The sequence below is a fragment of the Scyliorhinus canicula genome, chromosome 19 (genome assembly GCF_902713615.1).
Source record: "Scyliorhinus canicula chromosome 19, sScyCan1.1, whole genome shotgun sequence".
Classification (NCBI taxonomy): domain Eukaryota; kingdom Metazoa; phylum Chordata; class Chondrichthyes; order Carcharhiniformes; family Scyliorhinidae; genus Scyliorhinus; species Scyliorhinus canicula.
The window spans coordinates 81101-103751 of NC_052164.1; the positions used below are offsets into that span (position 1 = coordinate 81101).

At 48.8% G+C, this 22651-nt stretch overlaps 1 protein-coding gene across 1 annotated transcript in view; it reads right to left on the reverse strand.

Annotated features, from left to right (window-relative positions):
- The window catches only part of LOC119954161 (bone morphogenetic protein receptor type-2-like), a 96320-nt gene extending 76801 nt beyond the window's left edge, over window positions 1–19519 (reverse strand). Inside the window, exons 1-3 of the mRNA XM_038779121.1 lie at window positions 19423–19519; window positions 17995–18150; window positions 13576–13731 (exon numbers count right to left, since the gene is read on the reverse strand). Of these exons, the coding sequence (XP_038635049.1) occupies window positions 13576–13731; window positions 17995–18150; window positions 19423–19519 (409 nt within the window). The remainder of the gene's footprint in view (window positions 1–13575; window positions 13732–17994; window positions 18151–19422) is intronic.
- Window positions 19520–22651: the final 3132 nt, after the last annotated feature.

Genomic DNA, 22651 nt, shown 5'->3' on the forward strand with positions numbered 1-22651 from the left:
CACAAGTCCCGAAATATGTGCTGTTACGTGAATTGGACATTTCTGAATTCTCCCTTCATGTTCCCGAACAGGCGCCGGAATGTGGCGATTAGGGGCTTTTCACAGTAACTTCATTGCAATGTAAGCCTACTTGTGACAATAAAGATTACTATTATATATGTTCAGACTGGTCACAGTCTGATACGTGTTCTGACTGTTCGCAATCTGATACATACTCTGACTGGTCACAGTCTGATACATGTTCTGACTGTACACAATCTGATACATACTCTGACTGTACACAATCTGATACATGCTCTGACTTTTTGCAATCTGATACATGTTCTGACTGGTCACAGTCTGATACATGTTCTGACTGGTCACAGTCTGATACATGTTTTAACTGGTCACAGTCTGATACATGTTCTGACTGGTCACAGTCTGGTACATGTTCTGGCTGGTCACAGTCTGATACATGTTCTGACTGTTCACAGCCTGATACATATTCTGACTGGTCACAGTCTGATACATGTTCTGACTGATCACAGCCTGATACATGTTTTGACTGGTCACAGTCTGATACATGTTCTGACTGGTCACAGTCTGGTACATGTTCTGATTGGTCACAGTCTGATACATGTTCTGACTGGTCACAGTCTGGTACATGTTCTGATTGGTCACAGTCTGATACATGTTCTGACTGTTCACAGTCTGATACATATTCTGACTGTTCACAGTCTGATACATGTTCTGACTGATCACAGCCTGATACATGTTCTGTCTGTACACAGTCTGATACATGTTTTAACTGGTCACAGTCTGATACATGTTCTGACTGATCACAGTCTGATACATGTTTTGACTGGTCACAGTCTGATACATGTTCTGACTGGTCACAGTCTGATACATGTTCTGAGTTTGATACATGTTCTGACTGGTCACAGTCTGATACATGTTCTGACTGATCACAGTCTGATACATGTTTTGACCGGTCGCAGTCTGATACATGTTCTGACTGGTCACAGTCTGATACATGTTTTGACCGGTCACAGTCTGATACATGTTCTGACTGTACACAATCTGATACATACTCTGACTGTTCGCAATCTGATACATATTCTGACTGTACCCAGTCTGATACACACTCTGACTGTACCCAGTCTGTTACATGCTCTGACTGTACCCAATCTGATGCATACTTTGACTGTTCGCAGTCTGACACACACTGTTCGCAGTCTGATATATACTGTGACTGTACCCAGTCTGATACACATTCTGACTGTTCGCAGTCTGACTGTATCCACTAGTGTAGTCAAAGGGAAGGTGCGGGTGGTTCATGTAGACATATTGGCTTTTGTTGAGTGACTGAGTCTTTGCTAAAGAGGACACTGTCAAAGTAGCAGTGAAGAACTGAGGCAGTTGTGATATTGGATAGAGTGAAAATTGGATGGGGGGGGAGAACAAAATTGGGGAGCCAGAAGGGGGAACAGATAAGAAAACAAAAAGCCGGGGGGGGGGGGGGGGGGGGGAGCACAGGGGAAAACAACAGTGGCAGCAACCACAACATGGCGGGTGAACGCAAAGAAAACGGGAAGGGGAAACGAGCAGTGGCTCAGTTAGATAATCGGTAAATAGGAAAGAATAGAAGGGAGGGGAGGAAAGGCCCCTCCCGTCTGGGTATATTTACAAGAGCCGATGTGTTTGGTTTTTCAAGGTATATACCTGTATCCATAACTTGGACAAAACTGTATGTTAAAACAATTATTTTTTAAAAAGGAGGGCGTCAGGGGACTTGGGTGGGGGGAGGGGAGGGTCAGGGTGAGGGGAGCTGGAGGGGGAGTAGGGAGAATTTTACGCTGAGCCAGATGGCAACAGACTGTAAAGAGAGAAACCTAAGAAGAAGCCTTTTTGTACTGTACAATAAATGAAAACAAACGGCAATGTATATAGTTTCGAAAATGGCAATAAAAAGGTTTTTTTTTAAAAGGGAGAGGGTGTTCAGGTTTGGCTGATTGACTATGCAAAATTGTCCCTTAGTGTGCAAAGGTTAGGTGGGGTTATGGGATTGCAGAGGGGTGGTGCAGACTCGATGGGCTGAATGGCCTCCTTCTGCACTGGAGAGATTCTATGATTCTATAATCTCACAAATTATAGGCCAGTCAGCTGAATATCAGACATGGAGAAACATTTGGAGACAAAAATTTCAGACAAAATTAATTGCTATTTGGAAAAGTATGGAATAAAAGATGAACAGCTGTTTACCAGCCCAGGGGCAGGTTTTCAATTGTTTCCAAAATGGTATCAGGGATGAAGGAGTTCAATTAACGTGGAGAGACTAGAAAAACTGGGATTGTTCTCCATAGAGCAGAGAAGGTTCAGGAGGAGTTTCAATAGAGGTGTTCAAAAAAAACCATGACGGGTTTTGATAGAATAGAGAGGGAGAAACTGTTACAAGTGGCAGGAGGATTGGTGACCCCATGGACACATTTAGATTGATTGACAATAAAACAAATGGTGACAATTTTTTACATAACGACTTGTCATGATCTGGAACGTGCTGTCTGTACGGGTGGTAGAAGGAGATTCAATAGTGACTTTCAAAAGGGAATTGAGTCACAGAGTCATAAAGGTTTACAGCATAGAAAAAGTTCCTTCAGCCCAGCTTGTCGTTGCCGCCCAGTTTTTACCACTAAACTAGTCCCAATTACCCACATTTGGTCCGTAATCATTATGCCCAGCATTCCCATATAACTGTCTAAGTGCTTCTTAAAAAACAAAGTTGTACTCACCTTTACTACTGCCTCTGGCAGCTCATTCCAGACACTAACCACCCTCTGTCTAAAAGAAAATTGCCCCTCTGGACCCTTTTGTATCTCTCCCCTCTCACCTTAAACCTATGCCCTCTAGTTTTAAACTCCCCTACCTTTGGGAACAGATGTTGACTATCTACCTTATCTATGTCCCTCATTATTTTATAAACCTCTATAAGATCACCCCAAAGCCTCTTACACTGCATGGAAAAAAGTCCCAGTCTATCAGGCCTCTCCTTATAATTCAAACCATCATGTCCAGGTAGCATCCTAGTAAATATTTTCTGCACTCTTTCTAGTTTAATAGGGTTTCTATAATAGGGTGACCAGAACTGTACACAGTATTCCAAGTGTGGCCCTACTAATGTCTTGTACAACTTCAACAAGACTTGAGGAAATATTTGCAGGGCTATGTGGGGAAGTAGCAGGGGATTGGCATTAATTAGGTATTTTATAGATTATTGACTTATTAATTTATTCATGGTTTAAGGTGCGAATTGAACGCATAGCTAAAGGATCAAATTATTAAAAATGTCTTGACTGTGAGAATACAGTCATTGTTTTAGATAATGAATAAACTATCAAACTTTGGTGTCATGTGTGCATAAATTCAAAACAATATTTCATGAAAAGTTGCATAAAAGCTAATTGTAAAGCTTGAAATGTATCAAAAGCAAAGTTAATGCAAGCACCTTGGGTGGGATTCTGTAATAATGGGGCAATGTCCCCACGCCTCGTGAAAAGTAAAGTAGGCCCTTATCTTTGCAGCAATGGCAAACGTGGCAGGTGCACATAGACATTAAAATTTGATGGACCTTAGTGAATTTTAAGTAATGACCAGTGCTTAGATAACAAATCATGTTCTAAGTGACAGACAGTTGTTGTTAGACCATAGATGTGGGCTGGGATTGTCCGAGCCTCCATGCCGAAATCGCGCTCGCGCGGGGGTAGAGAATGGGGCCTCAGACCCGCGGTGCCAGGACGGGATTCTCCACGGACCGGAGAATTGCCGTCAGCTGCACACGCGCGATGACGCGGAGCCGGTCAGGAGCCGTTGAAAGAGGCCCTCGCGGCAAGTCTCCACGATCAACTGTCCATGTTCCCGCTGGTGTGGTTCCAACCTGGTTCTACCCAGCGGGAACTCGGACTCGCGGCCACGCTGGCTGACCTGGTGGGGGGTGGGGATCAGACTCCTTGGGGGGGGGGGGCCTCCACGACGTACAGGCCCCAGATTGGAGGCTACTGATCGACGGGCCACCCTGTGGCTCCGCCATGTTGCGCGGGGGACAGTGTGAAAATGGCCACCGCGCGCATGGGACCGGCGGCCGGAAGTGCAGGGTCCACATCGGCAGCAGGAGCTGCGCAGCGCACGCTGGGGTCCCGCTATTCCTCTTAAAACCGGAGAATCGCTCTGGAGTTTTTGAAAAAAGTCTGGAATGATTCGCGCCCGTTTTCTGGCGGCCGTGGGGACATAGCCCCATTTTCGGAGAATCCTGGCCATGGTTTCCCTTAAAAGTAGAACCTTGTGAGTAAGGTTTCATTCTTGAATTCTTACCTTCCTGAGTTTGTGAATCATCTATCTGTTTCTGTGATTTCTTTATGCTTTTATGTTTAATGCTTTTTGCTATATGCTGACCAGTTTATGTATTATTTGATCTTAGTTCTGATTCAGTTCTTATGCAAGTGTATTTAAGTGAATATTTATTATTGAAGTGTGTAGGGATCTCTGTAGGTGCATGCACACAAGGGGTTAATGTGTAGATAGCAGCACCACATGATCACTTGAGGGCTGGACCAACAGGGGTATAAAAAAGCAGCCACACAGGGTCTCAGTCTCTCTCTCGTGGGTGCACTGTGAACAGGGTAACATCAGAATCACATACATAGTTAGTGGAGTTACGTTTAGTTATTATTGTTAAATCTTGTTTACCAATTCCTAGTTTCCATGTTAAGGTAAAGAACTCATGCATTAATAGTTATAGTTACTCAATAAATCTGTGTTGTTGCTGGACGGGTTCGAATCTTCTTCAACAAGATTCAGAGGACCTCACCATCAACCAAGGATTGAGTAACACGTGTTATCGACCACACAGGTAACACAACAAAGTGTTTTTGGACATCTCTATCAACCGGACTCAGTACCTAATTAATTAGATATCTTTACGCAAAAGTCATCATAGGCATGATGGGCCTTCTTCTGTGCTGGAAGATTTAATCAGTTATATATATATAAATTCAATTAAAAATCTGGAATTAAAAGTCCAATGACGACCATGAAACCATTGTTAGAACCCATCAGGTTCACTAATGCCCTTTAGGGAAGGAAATCTTCCATTCTTACATGGTCTGGCCTTTATGTGACTCCAGACCCACGGCAATGTGGTTGACTCTTAAAATGCCACTCAGTTTGAGGGCAATTAGGGATGGGCAACAAATGCTGGCCTTGCCAGTCACACCCACATTCCATGAAAGAATAAAGAAAAAAAATATTGTCCAAATATATTTGTCTAAAGTTATTTATTGTCCATATATGTAGCCTATAGTGATTATTGTCCATTTGGATTTGCAGTCTATAGTTATAGACTGTGGACGGGATTCTCAATTTCTGAGACTAAGTGTTGAAGCCAACGCGTAACTCGTGGATTTTCACGACAGCAAAACTGGCACCAAACCTGGACCGATTCAGTGACTGTGGAGGGGCAGCACCGACACCACGTGGAACACAATCGATTCCAGTGAAAAACAGTGCAGGATTCGCCAGGTCCGTGATTGACACTCGGGAGGCTGACAAGCTGCAGCCACACACACACATTACACTCACCACACACACACATCCCAGCCACACACACACATTACACTCCCCACACACACTCATCACAGCCACACACACACATTACACTCCCCACACACACTCATCCCAGCCACACACACACATTACACTCCCCACACACACTCATCCCAGCCACACACACACATTACACTCCCCACACACACTCATCCCAGCCGCACACACACATTACACTCCCCACACACACTCATCCCAGCCACACACACACATTACACTCCCCACACATACTCATCCCAGCCACACACACATTACACTCCCCACACACACTCATCCCAGCCGCACACACACATTACACTCCCCACACACACTCATCCCAGCCGCACACACACATTACACTCCCCACACATACTCATCCCAGCCGCACACACACATTACACTCCCCACACACACTCATCCCAGCCACACACACACATTACACTCCCCACACACACTCATCCCAGCCGCACACACACATTACACTCCCCACACACACTCATCACAGCCACACACACACATTACACTCCCCCCACACTCATCCCAGCCGCACACACACATTACACTCCCCACACACACTCATCCCAGCCACACACACACATTAAACTCCCCACACACACTCATCCCAGCCGCACATACACATTACACTCCCCACACACACTCATCCCAGCCGCACACACACATTACACTCCCCACACACACTCATCCCAGCCGCACACACACATTACACTCCCGACACACTCTTATCCCAGCCGCACACACACATTACACTCCCCACACACACTCATCCCAGCCGCACACACACATTACACTCCCCACACACACTCATCCCAGCCGCACACACACATTACACTCACCACACACACTCATCCCAGCCGCACACACACATTACACTCCCCACACACACTCATCCCAGCCGCACACACACATTACACTCCCCACACACGCTCATCCCAGCCGCACACATATTACACTCCCCACACACACTCATCCCAGCCGCACACACACATTACACTCCCGACACACTCTAATCCCAGCCGCACACACACATTACACTCTCCACACACGCTCATCCCAGCTGCACACACACATTACACTCCCCACACACGCTCATCCCAGCCGCACACACACATTACACTCCCCACACACACTCATCCCCGCGCACACACACATTACACTCCCCACACACACTCATCCCAGCCGCACACACACATTACACTCCCCACACACACTCATCCCAGCCGCTCACACACATTACACTCCCCACACACACTCATCCCAGCCGCACACACACATTACACTCCCCACACACACTCATCCCAGCCCCACACACACATTACACTCCCCACACACACTCATCCCAGCCGCACACACACATTACACTCCCCACACACGCTCATCCCAGCCGCAAACACACATTACACTCCCCACACACGCTCATCCCAGCCGCATACACACATTACACTCCCCACACACGCTCATCACAGCCGCACACACCCATTACACGCCCCAAACACGCTCATCCCAGCCGCACACACACATTACACTCCCCACACACACTCATCCCAGCCACACACATACATTACACTCCCCACACACGCTCATCCCAGCTGCACACATACATTACACTCCACACACACACTTATCCTAGCCACACACACACATTACACTCCCCACACATACCATCCCAGCCGCACACACACATTACACTCCCCACACACACATCCCAGCCGCACACACACATTACACTCCCCACACACACTCATCCCAGCCGCACACACACATTACACTCCCCACACACACTCATCCCAGCCTCACACACACATTACACTCCCCACACACACTCATCCCAGCAGCTCACACACATTACACTCCCCACACACGCTCATCCCAGCCTCGCACACACATTACACTCCCCACACACACTCATCCCAGCCGCGCACACACATTACACTCCCCACACACACTCATCTCAGCCGCACACACACATTACACTTCCCCACACACACTCATCCCAGCCGCGCACACACATTACACTCCCCACACACACTCATCCCAGCCGTACACACACATTACACTCCCCACACACACTCATCCCAGCCGCACACACATTACACTCCCCACACACACTCATCCCAGCCGCACACACACATTACACTCCCCACACACACTCATCCCAGCCGCACACACGCATTACACTCCCCACACACGCTCATCCCAGCGGCACACACACATTACACTCCCCACACACACTCATCCCAGCCACACACACACATTACACTCCCCACACACACTCAATCCAGCCGCACACACACATTACACTCCCCACACACACTCATCCTAGCCACACACGCACATTACACTCCCCACACACACCATCCCAGCCGCACACACACATTACACTCCCCACACACACTCATCCCAGCCGCACACACACATTACACTCACCACACACACTCATCCAAGCCGCACACACACATTACACTCCCCACACACACTCATCCCAGCCTCACACACACATTACACTCCCCACACACACACCATCCCAGCCTCACACACACATTACACTCCCCACACACACTCATCCCAGCCGCACACACACATTACACTCCCCACACACACTCATCCTAGCCGCTCACACACATTACACTCCCCACACACACTCATCCCAGCCGCACACACACATTACACTCCCCACACACTCATCCCAGCTGCGCACACACACAAAGGGGCAGCAGGGTAGCATGGTGGTTAGCATAAATGCTTCACAGCTCCAGGGTCCCAGGTTCGATTCCTGGCTGGGTCACTGTCTGTGTGGAGTCTGCACGTCCTCCCCCTGTGTGCGTGGGTTTCCTCCGGGTGCTCCGGTTTCCTCCCACAGTCCAAAGATGTGAGGGTTAGGTGGATTGGCCATGCTAAATTGCCCGTAGTGTCTGAATAAAAGTAAGGTTAAGAGGGGGGTTGTTGGGTTACGGGTATAGGGTGGATACGTGGGTTTGAGTGGGGTGATCATGGCTCGGCACAACATTGAGGGCCGAAGGGCCTGTTCTGTGCTGTACTGTTCTATTCTATGTTCTATTACACTCCCCACACACACTAATCCCAGCCGCACACACACATTACACTCCCCACAAACACTCATCCCAGCCGCACACACACATTACACTCCCCACACACACTCATCCCAGCCGCACACACACATTACACTCCCCACACACACTCATCCCAGCCGCACACACATTACACTCCCCACACACACTCATCCCAGCCGCACACACACGTTACACTCCCCACGCACGCTCATCCCAGCGGCACACACACATTACACTCCCTACACACATTCATCCCAGCCCCACACACGCTCATCCCAGCCGCACACACACATTACACTCCCCACACACACTCATCCCAGCCGCACACACACATTACACTCCCCACACACACTCATCCCAGCCGCACACACACATTACACTCCCCACACACACTCATCCCAGCCGCACACACACATTACACTCCCCACACACGCTCATCCCAGCTGCACACACACATTACACTCCCCACACACACTCATCCCAGCCACACACACACATTACACTCCCCACACACACTCATCCTAGCCACACACGCACATTACACTCCCCACACACACCATCCCAGCCGCACACACACATTACACTCCCCACACACACTCATCCCAGCCGCACACACACATTACACTCCCCACACACGCTCATCCCAGCCGCAAACACACATTACACTCCCCACACACGCTCATCCCAGCCGCACACACACATTACACTCCCCACACACGCTCATCACAGCCGCACACACCCATTACACGCCCCAAACACGCTCATCCCAGCCGCACACACACATTACACTCCCCACACACACTCATCCCAGCCACACACATACATTACACTCCCCACACACGCTCATCCCAGCTGCACACATACATTACACTCCACACACACACTCATACTAGCCACACACACACATTACACTCCCCACACATACCATCCCAGCCGCACACACACATTACACTCCCCACACACACACCCCAGCCGCACACACACATTACACTCCCCACACACACTCATCCCAGCCGCACACACACATTACACTCCCCACACACACTCATCCCAGCCTCACACACACATTACACTCCCCACACACACTCATCCCAGCCTCGCACACACATTACACTCCCCACACACACTCATCCCAGCCGCACACACACATTACACTCCCCACACACACTCATCCCAGCCGCGCACACACATTACACTCCCCACACACACTCATCCCAGCCGCGCACACACATTACACTCCCCACACACACTCATCAGAGCCGCACACACACATTACACTACCCACACACACTCATCCCAGCCGCACACACACATTACACTCCCCACACACACTCATCAGAGCCGCACACACACATTACACTACCCACACACACTCATCCCAGCCGCACACACACATTACACTCCCCACACACACTCATCCCAGCCGCACACACACATTACACTCCCCACACACGCTCATCCCAGCGGCACACACACATTACACTCCCCACACACATTCATCCCAGCCCCACACACACATTACACTCCCCACACACGCTCATCCCAGCCGCACACACACATTACACTCCCCACACACACTCATCCCAGCCGCACACACACATTACACTCCCCACACACACTCATCCCAGCCGCACACACACATTACACTCCCCACACACGCTCATCCCAGCTGCACACACACATTACACTCCCCACACACTCATCCCAGCCACACACACACATTACACACCCCAAACACACTCATCCTAGCCACACACGCACATTACACTTCCCACACACACCATCCCAGCCGCACACACACATTACACTCCCCACACACATTCATCCCAGCCCCACACACACATTACACTCCCCACACACGCTCATCCCAGCCCCGCACACACACATTACACTCCCCACACACACTCATCCCAGCCACACACACACATTACACTCCCCACACACACTCATCCCAGCCGCACACACACATTACACTCCCCACACACACTCATCCTAGCCACACACGCACATTACACTCCCCACACACACCATCCCAGCCGCACACACACATTACACTCCCCACACACACTCATCCCAGCCGCACACACACATTACACTCCCCACACACACTCATCCAAGCCGCACACACACATTACACTCCCCACACACACTCATCCCAGCCGCACACACACATTACACTCCCCACACACACTCATCCCAGCCTCACACACACATTACACTCCCCACACACACTCATCCCAGCCTCACACACACATTACACTCCCCACACACACTCATCCCAGCCGCACACACACATTACACTCCCCACACACACTCATCCTAGCCGCTCACACACATTACACTCCCCACACACACTCATCCCAGCCACACACACACATTACACTCCCCACACACTCATCCCAGCTGCGCACACACACAAAGGGGCAGCAGGGTAGCATGGTGGTTAGCATAAATGCTTCACAGCTCCAGGGTCCCAGGTTCGATTCCTGGCTGGGTCACTGTCTGTGTGGAGTCTGCACGTCCTCCCCCTGTGTGCGTGGGTTTCCTCCGGGTGCTCCGGTTTCCTCCCACAGTCCAAAGATGTGCGGGTTAGGTGGATTGGCCATGCTAAATTGCCCGTAGTGTCCTAATAAAAGTAAGGTTAAGAGGGGGGTTGTTGGGTTACGGGTATAGGGTGGATACGTGGGTTTGAGTGGGGTGATCATGGCTCGGCACAACATTGAGGGCCGAAGGGCCTGTTCTGTGCTGTACTGTTCTATTCTATGTTCTATTACACTCCCCACACACACTAATCCCAGCCGCACACACACATTACACTCCCCACACACACTCATCCCAGCCGCACACACACATTACACTCCCCACACACACTCATCCCAGCCGCACACACATTACACTCCCCACACACACTCATCCCAGCCGCACACACATATTACACTCCCCACACACACTCATCCCAGCCGCACACACACATTACACTCCCCACACACACTCATCCCAGCTGCACACACATTACACTCCCCACACACAGTCATCCCAGCCGCACACACACATTACACTCCCCACACACACTCATCCCAGCCGCACACACACATTACACTCCCCACACACACTCATCCCAGCCGCACACACACATTACACTCCCCACACACACTCATCCCAGCCGCACACACACATTACACTCCCCACACAACAAGGTGGCACTGGTTGTACTACAGCGTGCCCATACAGCTGATGGGTCGGCTGGGGCCAGAGGGGGATGACCTGGGGGGACACTTATATGACCCATGGCACTAAGATCACAACGGGCTGTTAGAGGTGTGTGCAGTTGCATGGCTGCCTTTCAGCTGCGGCAACGGTGTTCTGTGCCCCTCCACTCTCACCCCACAGCCCGGCACCTGGCCACCGCCCTTGTCACCCTCTGACCCTGGCACAAGCCCCCCGGTACAACAGTGGTACAACAGTCTGCAAACTATGTTGGACACTTTCGGTGCCCCCTCTCTCTCCCTCAGCAGCCAAGACGCAAGTACAAATGAACCGTGCCATCGGGAACTCGGCCCATCGCAGGCAGAGAATCGTGGATGCCCTGGAGAATATCAGGTCAGGTCTCCTAATGATATGCAAATGGTGTTTACTGTACGCGCGTTCCCGAACGCATTAACGCCGCTGCCGAGGTGATGGAGAATTGCGATTTTGGCGTTGGAACCTATTCTCCTCCCAATCAACTTTCCCGATCTCGGAGTCGGCCAACAGAGAATCCCGCTCTGTGAATATGGAGTCTTCAGTTCCATATTGTCAAGATAGATATGAATAAAATCTTTTACTTTTGATGGCAATTTCCTTAGACTGCTTCTAGATTTCAGTAAAATTTTAGCGCAAGCAGTGAATAAGAAAGCCCATGTGCAGTTGGGTGTCCCTGAACTGTGATGTGGGTAAAACAAAATAACAAAGAACAAAGAAAATTACAGCACAGGAACAGGCCCTTTGGCCCTCCCAGCCTGCGCCGATCCAGATCCTTTATCTAAACCTGTCTCCTATTTTCCAAGGATCTACTTCCCTCTGTTCCCCGCCCGTTCATATATTTGTCTAGATGCTTCTTAAATGATGCTATCATGCCAGCCTCTACCACCTCCGCTGGCAAAGCATTTCAGGCACCCACCACCCTCTGCGTAAAAAACTTTCCACGCACATCTCCCTTAAACTTTCCCCCTCTCACCTTGAAATTGTGACCCCTTGTAATTGACACCCCCACTCTTGTAAAAAGCTTGTTGCTATCCACCCTGTCTGTACCTCATAATTTTGTAGACCTCGATCAGATCCCCCCTCAACCTCCGTCTTTCCAACGAAAACAATCCTAATCTACTCAACCTTTCTTCATAGCTAGCGCCCTCCATATCAGACAACATCCTGGTGAACCTCCTCTGCACCCTCTCTAAAACATCCACATCCTTCTGGTAATGTGGCGACCAGAACTGCACGCAGTATTCCAAATGTGGCCTAACCAAAGTCCTATACAACTGTAACATGACCTGCCGCCTCTTGTACTCAATACCCCGTCCGATGAAGGCAAGCATGCTTGACCACTCTATTGACCTGCGTTGCCACCTTCAGGGTACAATGGACCTGAACTCCCAGATCTCTCTGTACATCAATTTTCCCCAGGACTCTTCCATTGACCGTCTAGTCTGCTCTTGAATTAGATCTTCCAAAATGCATCACATCGCATTTACCTGGCTTGAACTCCATCTGCCATTTCTCTGCCCAATTCTCCAATCTATCTATATTTTGCTGTATTCTCTGACAGTCCTCCTCACTATCTGCAACTCCACCAATCTTAATAAAAGCATAGGTGGGAATGAAACAGAAGACTCACCGTGTATCGAGGCCTGGTGCACCTTGGGGGCGACCCTGGGAGGGTGAGAATTGCACATATCAGTGTTACAGCAGCAGGAGTAGTAAGAGTGGGATTTGCTGGCTTTATCAGCACATGTCGAATTGCAGGAGAGCACGTTACTGGACGGCCAGCACCCTGTTTCGGAAGGAAAAAGATGAAAAGACTCAGTAAAAGAAACAGAATTACTGCATTTGGTTTTCCAGGGGGACCACTTGGTGGAGGAAGGTCGCAGGACGTTTCACACCTTGACTGAAATTCCTAGCCCCACATGTATGGAAACTGGTGTGGTCGAATCTGGTTGGACTTACAACCATTGCTCCCAATTATTCCGACTGCGGGAACTGATAATGATTCTGCTGTGAAACGAAAGGGAAAATGCTGGAAAATCTCAGCAGGTCTGGCAGCATCTGTAGGGAGAGAAAAGAGCTAACGTTTCGAGTCCGATGACTTTTTGTCTTTGATTCTGCTGTTCCTCTTTCCATGCTTCTCTCTCCCCATGACAACCCCATCTGATGATCGCATTGATGATCGCAAAGGGACAGGTGGTCTGAGGTGCATTTGTTTTAATGCGAGAAGTGTAGCAGGTAAGGCAGATGAACTTAGGGCTTGGATTAGTACCTGGGAATATGATGTTATTGATATTACTGAGACTTGGTTGAGGGATGGGCAAGACTGGCAACTAAATATCCCAGGGTATAGATGCTTCAGGAGGGATAGAGAGGGAGGTAAAAGGGGTGGAGGGGTTGCATTACTGGTCAGAGATGATATCACAGCTGTGATTAAGGAGGGCACGATGGAGGATTCGAGCACTGAGGCAATATGGATAGAGCTAAGAAATAGGAAGGGAGCAGTAACATTGTTGGGACTTTACTATAGGCCTTCCAAAAGCGAGCGTGAAGTAGAGGTACAAATATGTAGACAGATTATAGAACAATGTAGGAGCAATAGGGTGGTTGTGATGGGAGATTTTAACTTCCCCAACATTGAATGGGATTCGTGTAGTGTTGGAGGCGTAGATGGAGCAGAATTTGTAAGGAACATCCAGGAGAGTTTTTTCGAGCAGTATGTAAATAGTTCAACTCGGGAAGGGGCCATACTGGACCTGGTATTGGGGAATGATCCCGGCCAGGTGGTTGATGTTTCAGTCGGTGATTACTTTGGGAATAGAGATCACAATTCCATAAGTTTTAGAATACTCATGGACAAAGACGAGAGTGGTCCTAAAGGAAGAGTGCTAAATTGGGGAAAGGCCAATTATAACAAAATTCGGCAGGAGCTAGGGAATGTGGATTGGGAGCAGCTGTTTAAGGGTAAATCCACATTTGAAATGTGGAAGTCTTTTAAGGAAAGGTTGATTAGGGTGCAGGACAGTCATGTCCCTGTGAAAATGAGGGATAGAAATGGCAAGATTAGGGAACCATGGATGACGGGTGGAATTGTGAGACTAGCTAAGATGAAAAAGGAAGCATACATAAGCTCGAGGCGACTCAAAACTGATGAAGCTTTGGAGGAATATCGGGAAAGTAGGACAAACCTCAAACACGCAATAAAGAGGGCTAAAAGGGGTCATGAAATATCTTTGGCTAACACGGTAAGGAAAATCCCAAAGCCTTTTATTCGTATATAACGAGCAAGAGGGTAACTAAAGAAAGGATTGGCCCACTCAAAGACAAAAGAGGGAATTTATGCTTGGAGTCAAAGGAAATGAGCTTCTTAATGAGTACTTTGCATCGGTATTCACCAAGGAGAGGGACATGATGGATGTTGAGACTCGGGATGGATGTTTAAATACTCTAGGTCATGTCGGTATAAGGAAGGGGGAGGTTTTGGGTATTCTAAAAGGCATTTAGGTGGACAAGTCCCCAGGACCGGATGGGATCTATCCCAGGTTCTTGAGGGAAGCAAGGGACGAAATAGCTGGGGCCTTAACAGATATCTTTGCAGCATCCTTGAGCACGGGTGAGGTCCCAGAGGACTGGTGAATTGCTAATGTTGTCCCTTTGTTTAAGAAGGGTAGCAGGGATAATCCAGGGAATTATAGACCTGTGAGCTTGACGTCAGTGGTAGGCAAACTGTTGGAGAAGATACTGAGGGATAGGATCTATTCACATTTGTAAGAAAATAGACTTATCAGTGATAGGCAGCATGGTTTTGTGCAGGGAAGGTCATGTCTTACAAACCTAATAGAATTCTTTGAGGAAGTGACAAAGTTAATTGATGAGGGAAGGGCTGTAGATGTCATATACATGGACTTTAGTAAAGCATTTGATAAAGTTTCCAATGGCAGGTTGATGGAAAAAGTTAAATCGTATGGGGTTCAGGGTGTACTAGCTAGATGGATAAAGAACTGGCTGGGCAACAGGAGACAGAGAGTAGTGGTGGAAGGGAGTGTCTCAAAATGGAGAAAGGTGACTAGTGGTGTTCCACAGGGATCCATACTCGGACCACTGTTGTTTGTGATATACATAAATGATCTGGACGAAGGTATAGGTGGTCTGATGAACAATTTTGCAGAAGATACTAATATTGGTGGAGTTGCAGATAGCGAGGAGGACTGTCAGAGAATACAGCAAAATATAGATAGATTGGAGAGTTGGGCAGAGAAATGGCAGATGGAGTTCAATCCAGGCAAATGCGAGGTGATGCATTTTGGAAGATCAAATTCAAGAGCGGACTATACGGTCAATGGAAGAGTCCTGGGGAAAATTGATGTACAGAGAGATCTGGGAGTTCAGGTCCATTGTACCCTGAAGGTGGCAACGCAGGTTGATAGAGTGGTCAAGAAGGCATACAGCATGCATGCCTTCATCGGACGGGGTATTGAGTACAAGAGGCGGCAGGTCATGTTACAGTTGTATAGGACTTTGGTTAGGCCACATTTGGAATACTGCGTGCAGTTCTCGTTGCCACATTACCAGAAGGATGTGGATGTTTTAGAGAGGGTGCAGAGGAGGTTCACCAGGATGTTGCCTGGTATGGAGGGTGCTAGCTATGAAGAAAGGTGGAGTAGATTAGAATTGTTTTCGTTGGAAAGACGGAGGTTGAAGGGACCTGATTGAGGTCTACAAAATTATGAGAGGTATGGACAGGGTGGATAGCAACAAGCTTTTTCCAAGAGCGGGGGTGTTGTCAATTACAAGGGGTCACAATTTCAAGGTGAGAGGGGGAAAGTTTAAGGGAGATGTGCGTGGAAAGTTTTTTACACAGAGGGTGGTGGGTGCCTGGAATGCTTTGCCAGCGGAGGTGGTAGAGGCGGGCACGATAGCATAATTTAAGATGCATCTGGACAGATATATGAACGGGTGGGGAACAGAGGGAAGGAGATCCTTGGAAAATAGGCAACAGGTTTAGATAAAGGATCTGGATCGACGCAGGCTGGGAGGGCCAAAGGGCCTGTTCCTGTGCTGTAATTTTCTTTGTTCTTTGTTCTTATCTATCTCTGTCTCTTTCTCGTTCTGTTCTCTATCCATCTCTTTGTTCTCCACCCATCTCTATGCCTTTATTAGCTGAGCATAGAATATAAGAACAGGGAGGTTATAATGGAGTTATACAAAATGCTCATTACACAGTACAGCTGGAGTACTGTGCGCAGTTCTGGTCGCCACACTATAGGAAGGACGTGATTTAACTGGAGAGGGTGCAGAGGAGATTCACCAAAATGTTGCCTGGACTGGGGTGTTTTAGCTATGATAAAGGCTGGTTAGGTTGGAGTTGTTCTCCTTAGAGCAGTGAAGGCTGAGGGGATACCTGATCGAGGTGTATGAAATTCTGAGGGACATAGATTGGGTAGACAAGAAGAAACTTTTCCCCTCAGTAGAAGGGTCAATAACCAAAGGGCATAGATTTAGAGGGGATTTGAGGAAAAACGTTTTCACCCAGAGGGTGGTGGGAATCTGGGACTCGTTGCCTGAAAGGGTGGTGGAGGCAGGAAACCTCACAACATTTAAGAAGCATTTAGGTGAGCACTTGAAACACTATAGCTGACAAGGCTATGAATCGTGCTGGAAACTGGGAGCAGAATAGATGGCTGCTTGATTGTGGGCACGGACATGTTAGGCCAAAGGGCCTCTTTTTGTGCAGTAAAACACTACTTTCTCTGTTCACCTTTCATTCACTCTGTGTTCTTTATTCATCTCTCTATTCTCTATCCATATCCTTCTCTCTCTCTCTGTTCTCCATCCATCTGTCTCTCCATCTCTCTCTCCTTCAGTTCTCTCTCCTCTCCTAGCTCTGGGAACATAATAAATGAAAAAACCTCCCTCCCACTCATATATGTTTAAACACCAAACCCACAAATATGATTTATCAACAAGCTTTGTCAGTATTGTGTGCTGAATGTTGTTTGCAATATGGTGCCTGCTGCAATGAGGCATGTTGCATGTGAAAATAATTAATCACCTTGTTTATCAGGATGAAAGGCTCCATCACTTGTTTGTACCCAAATCCCGTAGCAATAGTCGTTGTTTTTACACATCACAGTCTCATTCCTGGGGTCATGACTTTGATTTTCAAACTTTTGGAAAGATTGACAGATTCTTCCTTCCACATTTCCATCTGGAATAGAATGAGGTAAATGGTCACTCCTTAGACTGAAGGACAAGTCCATAATGAACAGGGACAGTGCTGAGGGAGCATTACTCTGGATCATACTCTGTGCTGTACCTGTCCTGGAGTGTTTGATGGGGACAGTGTAGAGGGAGCTTTACTCTGTATCTGACCCTGTGCTGTACCTGTCCTGGGAGTGTTTGATGGGGACAGTGTAGAGGGAGCTTTACTTTGTATCTAACCCCGTGCTGTACCTGTCCTGAGAGTGTTTGATGGGGACAGTGTAGAGGGAGCTTTACTCTGTATCTAACCCTGTGCTGTACCTGTCCTGGGAGTGTTTGATGGGGACAGTGTAGAGGGAGCTTTACTCTGTATCTAACCCCGTGCTGTACCTGTCCTGGGAGTGTTTGATGGGGACAGTGTAGAGGGAGCTTTACTCCGTATCTAACCCCGTGCTGTACCTGTCCTGGGAGTGTTTGATGGGGACAGTGTAGAGGGAGCTTTACTCGGTATCTAACCCTGTGCTGTACCTGCTGATCCAGGGAGCTGCATTATATTAATCTCAGTCTTATTTTAGTAGACCGCGAAGGGAGTTCTCACAAAGCTGTCAAAAAAACTAAGTTTTATTCCAATAACTATTATTTACACTGGACAAAGGATCCCAGCCGGGTCTCTCCTCTCTCTCAGTACCCAAACTGGCCGACCTTATACGTGGTTTAGAGTTTCACGTCCCGTTTAACAGGGGGGTTTGTATTCAGTGAGGCTCCCGGAGAGTTTAATCATTGCCATTTCTTAAGTCCCGTGCAGGTTATGTCATCCTTCCTCCAGAAGCCTGAAGCATCCTCCAATGACTGTGGTGATGGAGGCTGCTAGATCTGCTTTGTCTCCGGCTGTGCATCGTACACCCGCGGCCCGGGATTGGGCGGCTGTACCAGGAAGGCAAAGGCCACTTCCGACTGGAACGCCAAATTGGACTTTGCATCGGAGGCCACCGACTGTTGGGTCTCCATCTCTGAATCTGTGTTGATCACCTCTTTTGTGTTGGCATCTTGACCCCGGATCTGGCCCGTTCAGGAGTCAGGTTCGGCCGGACAAGAACCTTTCATCCACGAGAAATTTTATGAAAAATTGGTCGCCTGGACCTACTTACTTAAGTGATCCACTTGCTTACGCACTTCTCAATCCTGGACTTGTATTTGGTAGGAAACCGGCCTGTCTGGCGGGTTATGGTCCAGGTGATCTGGGCATTGTCTGCAAAATGTTAGGCATTCACTACGTCACCTGGTATAAAGAGGATGGGTGGTCGACGTCGAACGGGGCATCGCCCTTGTAGATCTTGGTTGTTGTGCACCTTCCCGCCAATGTCAGGGAAGACCATGCTGAAGCGGGTCCTAAATCTCCGTGCAGTCAGCATCTCAGCCAGGGCTACCGCAGTCACGGCGTGCAGGGTGGTCCTAAAACAAAACTAGAACCAGGCCAGCCTCGTGTCCATTGATCCCCGTTTTTGTAATCCGTGTTTGAACGCCTGGACCACCCTTTCTGCAAGACCATTGGAAGGTGGGTGGTATGGGCAGTCCAAATGTGTTATATCCCTTGCGCCTTCAGAAACCCTGAGAATTCTTTGTGCCATTGTCCGTGACTAACACCTCGAGTATGCCATTTGAACAAAAAGACAAACGCAGTTTTTCTATCATAGCCCTGGAGGTAGTCGCCCCCGTCTTGTGGACCTGCAGCCATTTGGAATGGGCATAAATTAGCAGGAGGAACATTAACCTCTGAAACAGCCCGACAAAATCGGCATGCAACCATGCCCATGGCTGTCCTGGCCATTCCCAAGGGTGGAGGAGCGCAGCCAAGGGGAACTTCTGGTGCTCCCGACATTGTTGAGTCAATCGTTGTCAGATTCCAGGCCCGGCCACCAGGGCTAACATTATCCCCGGGTGTCCGTTATCAAACTTTGGCCCTTCACTGGGACGATGACGTGTGTACCTCAAAGCAGGACACCATTCTGGACACTAAATTCAGACATCTTGGAAGTTATCTTGATTAATAAGGTGATCAGGGGTTATGGGGAGAAAGCAGGAGAATGGGGATGAGAAAAATATCAGCCATGATAGAATGGCGGAGCAGACTCGATGGGCCGAGTGGCTTAATTCTGCTCCTATGTCTTATGGTCTTAGTCTTATGGATGAGTAAGTCTGTGATTCATCTGGGAGTTGTCAATGCGTCAACCATGAGATGTCAAACCATGGAAAGAACCAGGTCCATTTGGTCCGCTCACGGATCCTCAATGCAATGGCCGCAACGAGTCCATAAAGTTCAGGATGGCGACACTTTCACCCACCCTGAGAGGAGATGGGGGGCTACTCAGCAAGGGCAGCCGGTTCAACACATCTGCGTGTGCAATTTGAGTGCCCGGCCTATGTTCGATGGAGGCTGATAAAAGGGCCACCGCTGGATTCTCGCGAAAGCGACAGGCGGGATGGCCCTGTCCTCCTTGAATAAACCGAGCAATGGTTTGTGATCGGTGTTGAGGGTAAACTGGTGGCCCTACACGTATTGATGGAATTTCTTGACTGCGGAAACCATCACCAGGCCCTCCTCTCTCCATGCATATTTGCGTTCAGCCACAGCCAGTACCCAGGAGGTGAAAGCAATCGGCTGATCCCTGCTGTCTACCATCCTGTGAGAGAGAACAACCTCAATGCCATGCGGTGACATGTCACACGTAACGATGAGGGGCTTGGCGGGATCATAGCAGCCTGGAAAATGAAATCTGTTACTTCACTTGTCTGAAAGCCGTTTCCTGCATCCTGCGCCATGCCCACTCTTTATCTTTCTTCAAAAGACGTTTCGGGGGGCCAGCATCTTCACATTGGGCAGCACAGAAGCATGGTGGTTAGCACAATTGCTTCACAGCTCCAGGGTCCCCAGGTTCGATTCCTGGCTTGGTTCACTGTCTGTGCGGAGTCTGCATGTTCTCCCCGTGTGTGCCTGGATTTCCTCCGGGTGTTCCGGTTTCCTCCCACAGTCCAAAGATGTGCAGGTTAGGTGGATTGGCCATGCTAATTTACCTTTCGTGTTCAAAATTGCCCTTAGTGTTGGGTGGGGTTACTCGGTTATGGGGTTAGGGTGATGTGGGCTTGGGCAGGGTGCTCTTTCCACGAGCCAGTGCAGACTCGATGGGCTGAATGGCCTCCTTCTACACTGTAAATTCTATGATAATTTGGAATAAATTTGTCATAATAGTTCACTAACCCTAAAAACATACATTGCTCCATGGTGCTCGTAGGGACAGAGGCCTGGTGAATGGCGCGCACCTTCTCAGCAATGGCCCAATAGCCCAAATACACCATGGGCTGGATTCTCCATCAGCGGGATATTCCTCTTTGCCAGCAGCGCACGACACCCAGGGCGTGGGGTTGCCCACAATGGGAAATTCCATTGGCCGGCTGCCGGGACGGAGAATCCTGCTGCTGGCAGGGGCGCACCGCATCGGATAACGGGTGCGGCGGGACCGAGAATCCCAACCTACTTCTTTGGCTTGAAAACTTGGCCCTTCGTGGGTGGACGTCAGACTCCGAAAAATGGCAGAAAATTTCCGGCAGGTTGTCCAGATGCTCCTGCTTTGTTGCTCTGGTGACCAGCATGACACCAAATATACCGCTACACGTGGTAACCCATGCAGAATGTTGTCCATTACCCACTGGAATATGGCACAGGCTGAAACACGCTGGAGGAATATAAGAACTCAGAGCAGGAGTAAGCCATCTGGCCCCTTGAGCCTGTTCCATCATTCAATAAGATCATGGACAACCTGGTGTACTCGTACAGGCTGTGGTGCGTGTTAATTGTGATGTAACAGCGGGAGGCCGAGTCCAACTTGAGTTGCAAATATGCATGACTCATGTCAAGTTTAGTAAATGTGAGTCCACCTGTCTTCAATGCGGGGCAGCGGGTAGTAGTCCAAACACAAAGCCACATGCACTGTCAGTTTGTAATACCTGCATAACCGGACAACCTTGTCTGGCTTCAGTACTGAAACCACCGGGCTGCCCAATCTGCAAAGCGCACGGGGCCAGAAGATCCTTAATTCTGCAGCCGGCTCAGCACGGTCTCCACTTTTTGCCAGTAATGCGGAAGAGACTGGGCGGCCCTGAAACATGTCATCTGTGCAGCTGCATTGACATGGATTTTGGCCACACCATTAATTTTCCCCAATCCAGGCCCCCGATTCTACTTGGAAGCTATATTGTCAATCATAAAATTATAGTAAAGTTACAGCAGAAAAGGAGGCCATTTAGCCCATCTTACCCATTCCAGCCCAATGTTAGCTAGGTAATCTAATCCCACCTTCCTGCACCTGGTCGATAGCCCTGTATTTTACAGCAAGTAAGGTGCAGGTCCAGGTACTTTTTAACAGAGTTTAGGGTTTCTGCCTCCACCACCAATTGGGCAGTGAATTCCAGACACCCACTACCCTCTGCGTAAATAGGTTTTCCCTCATGTC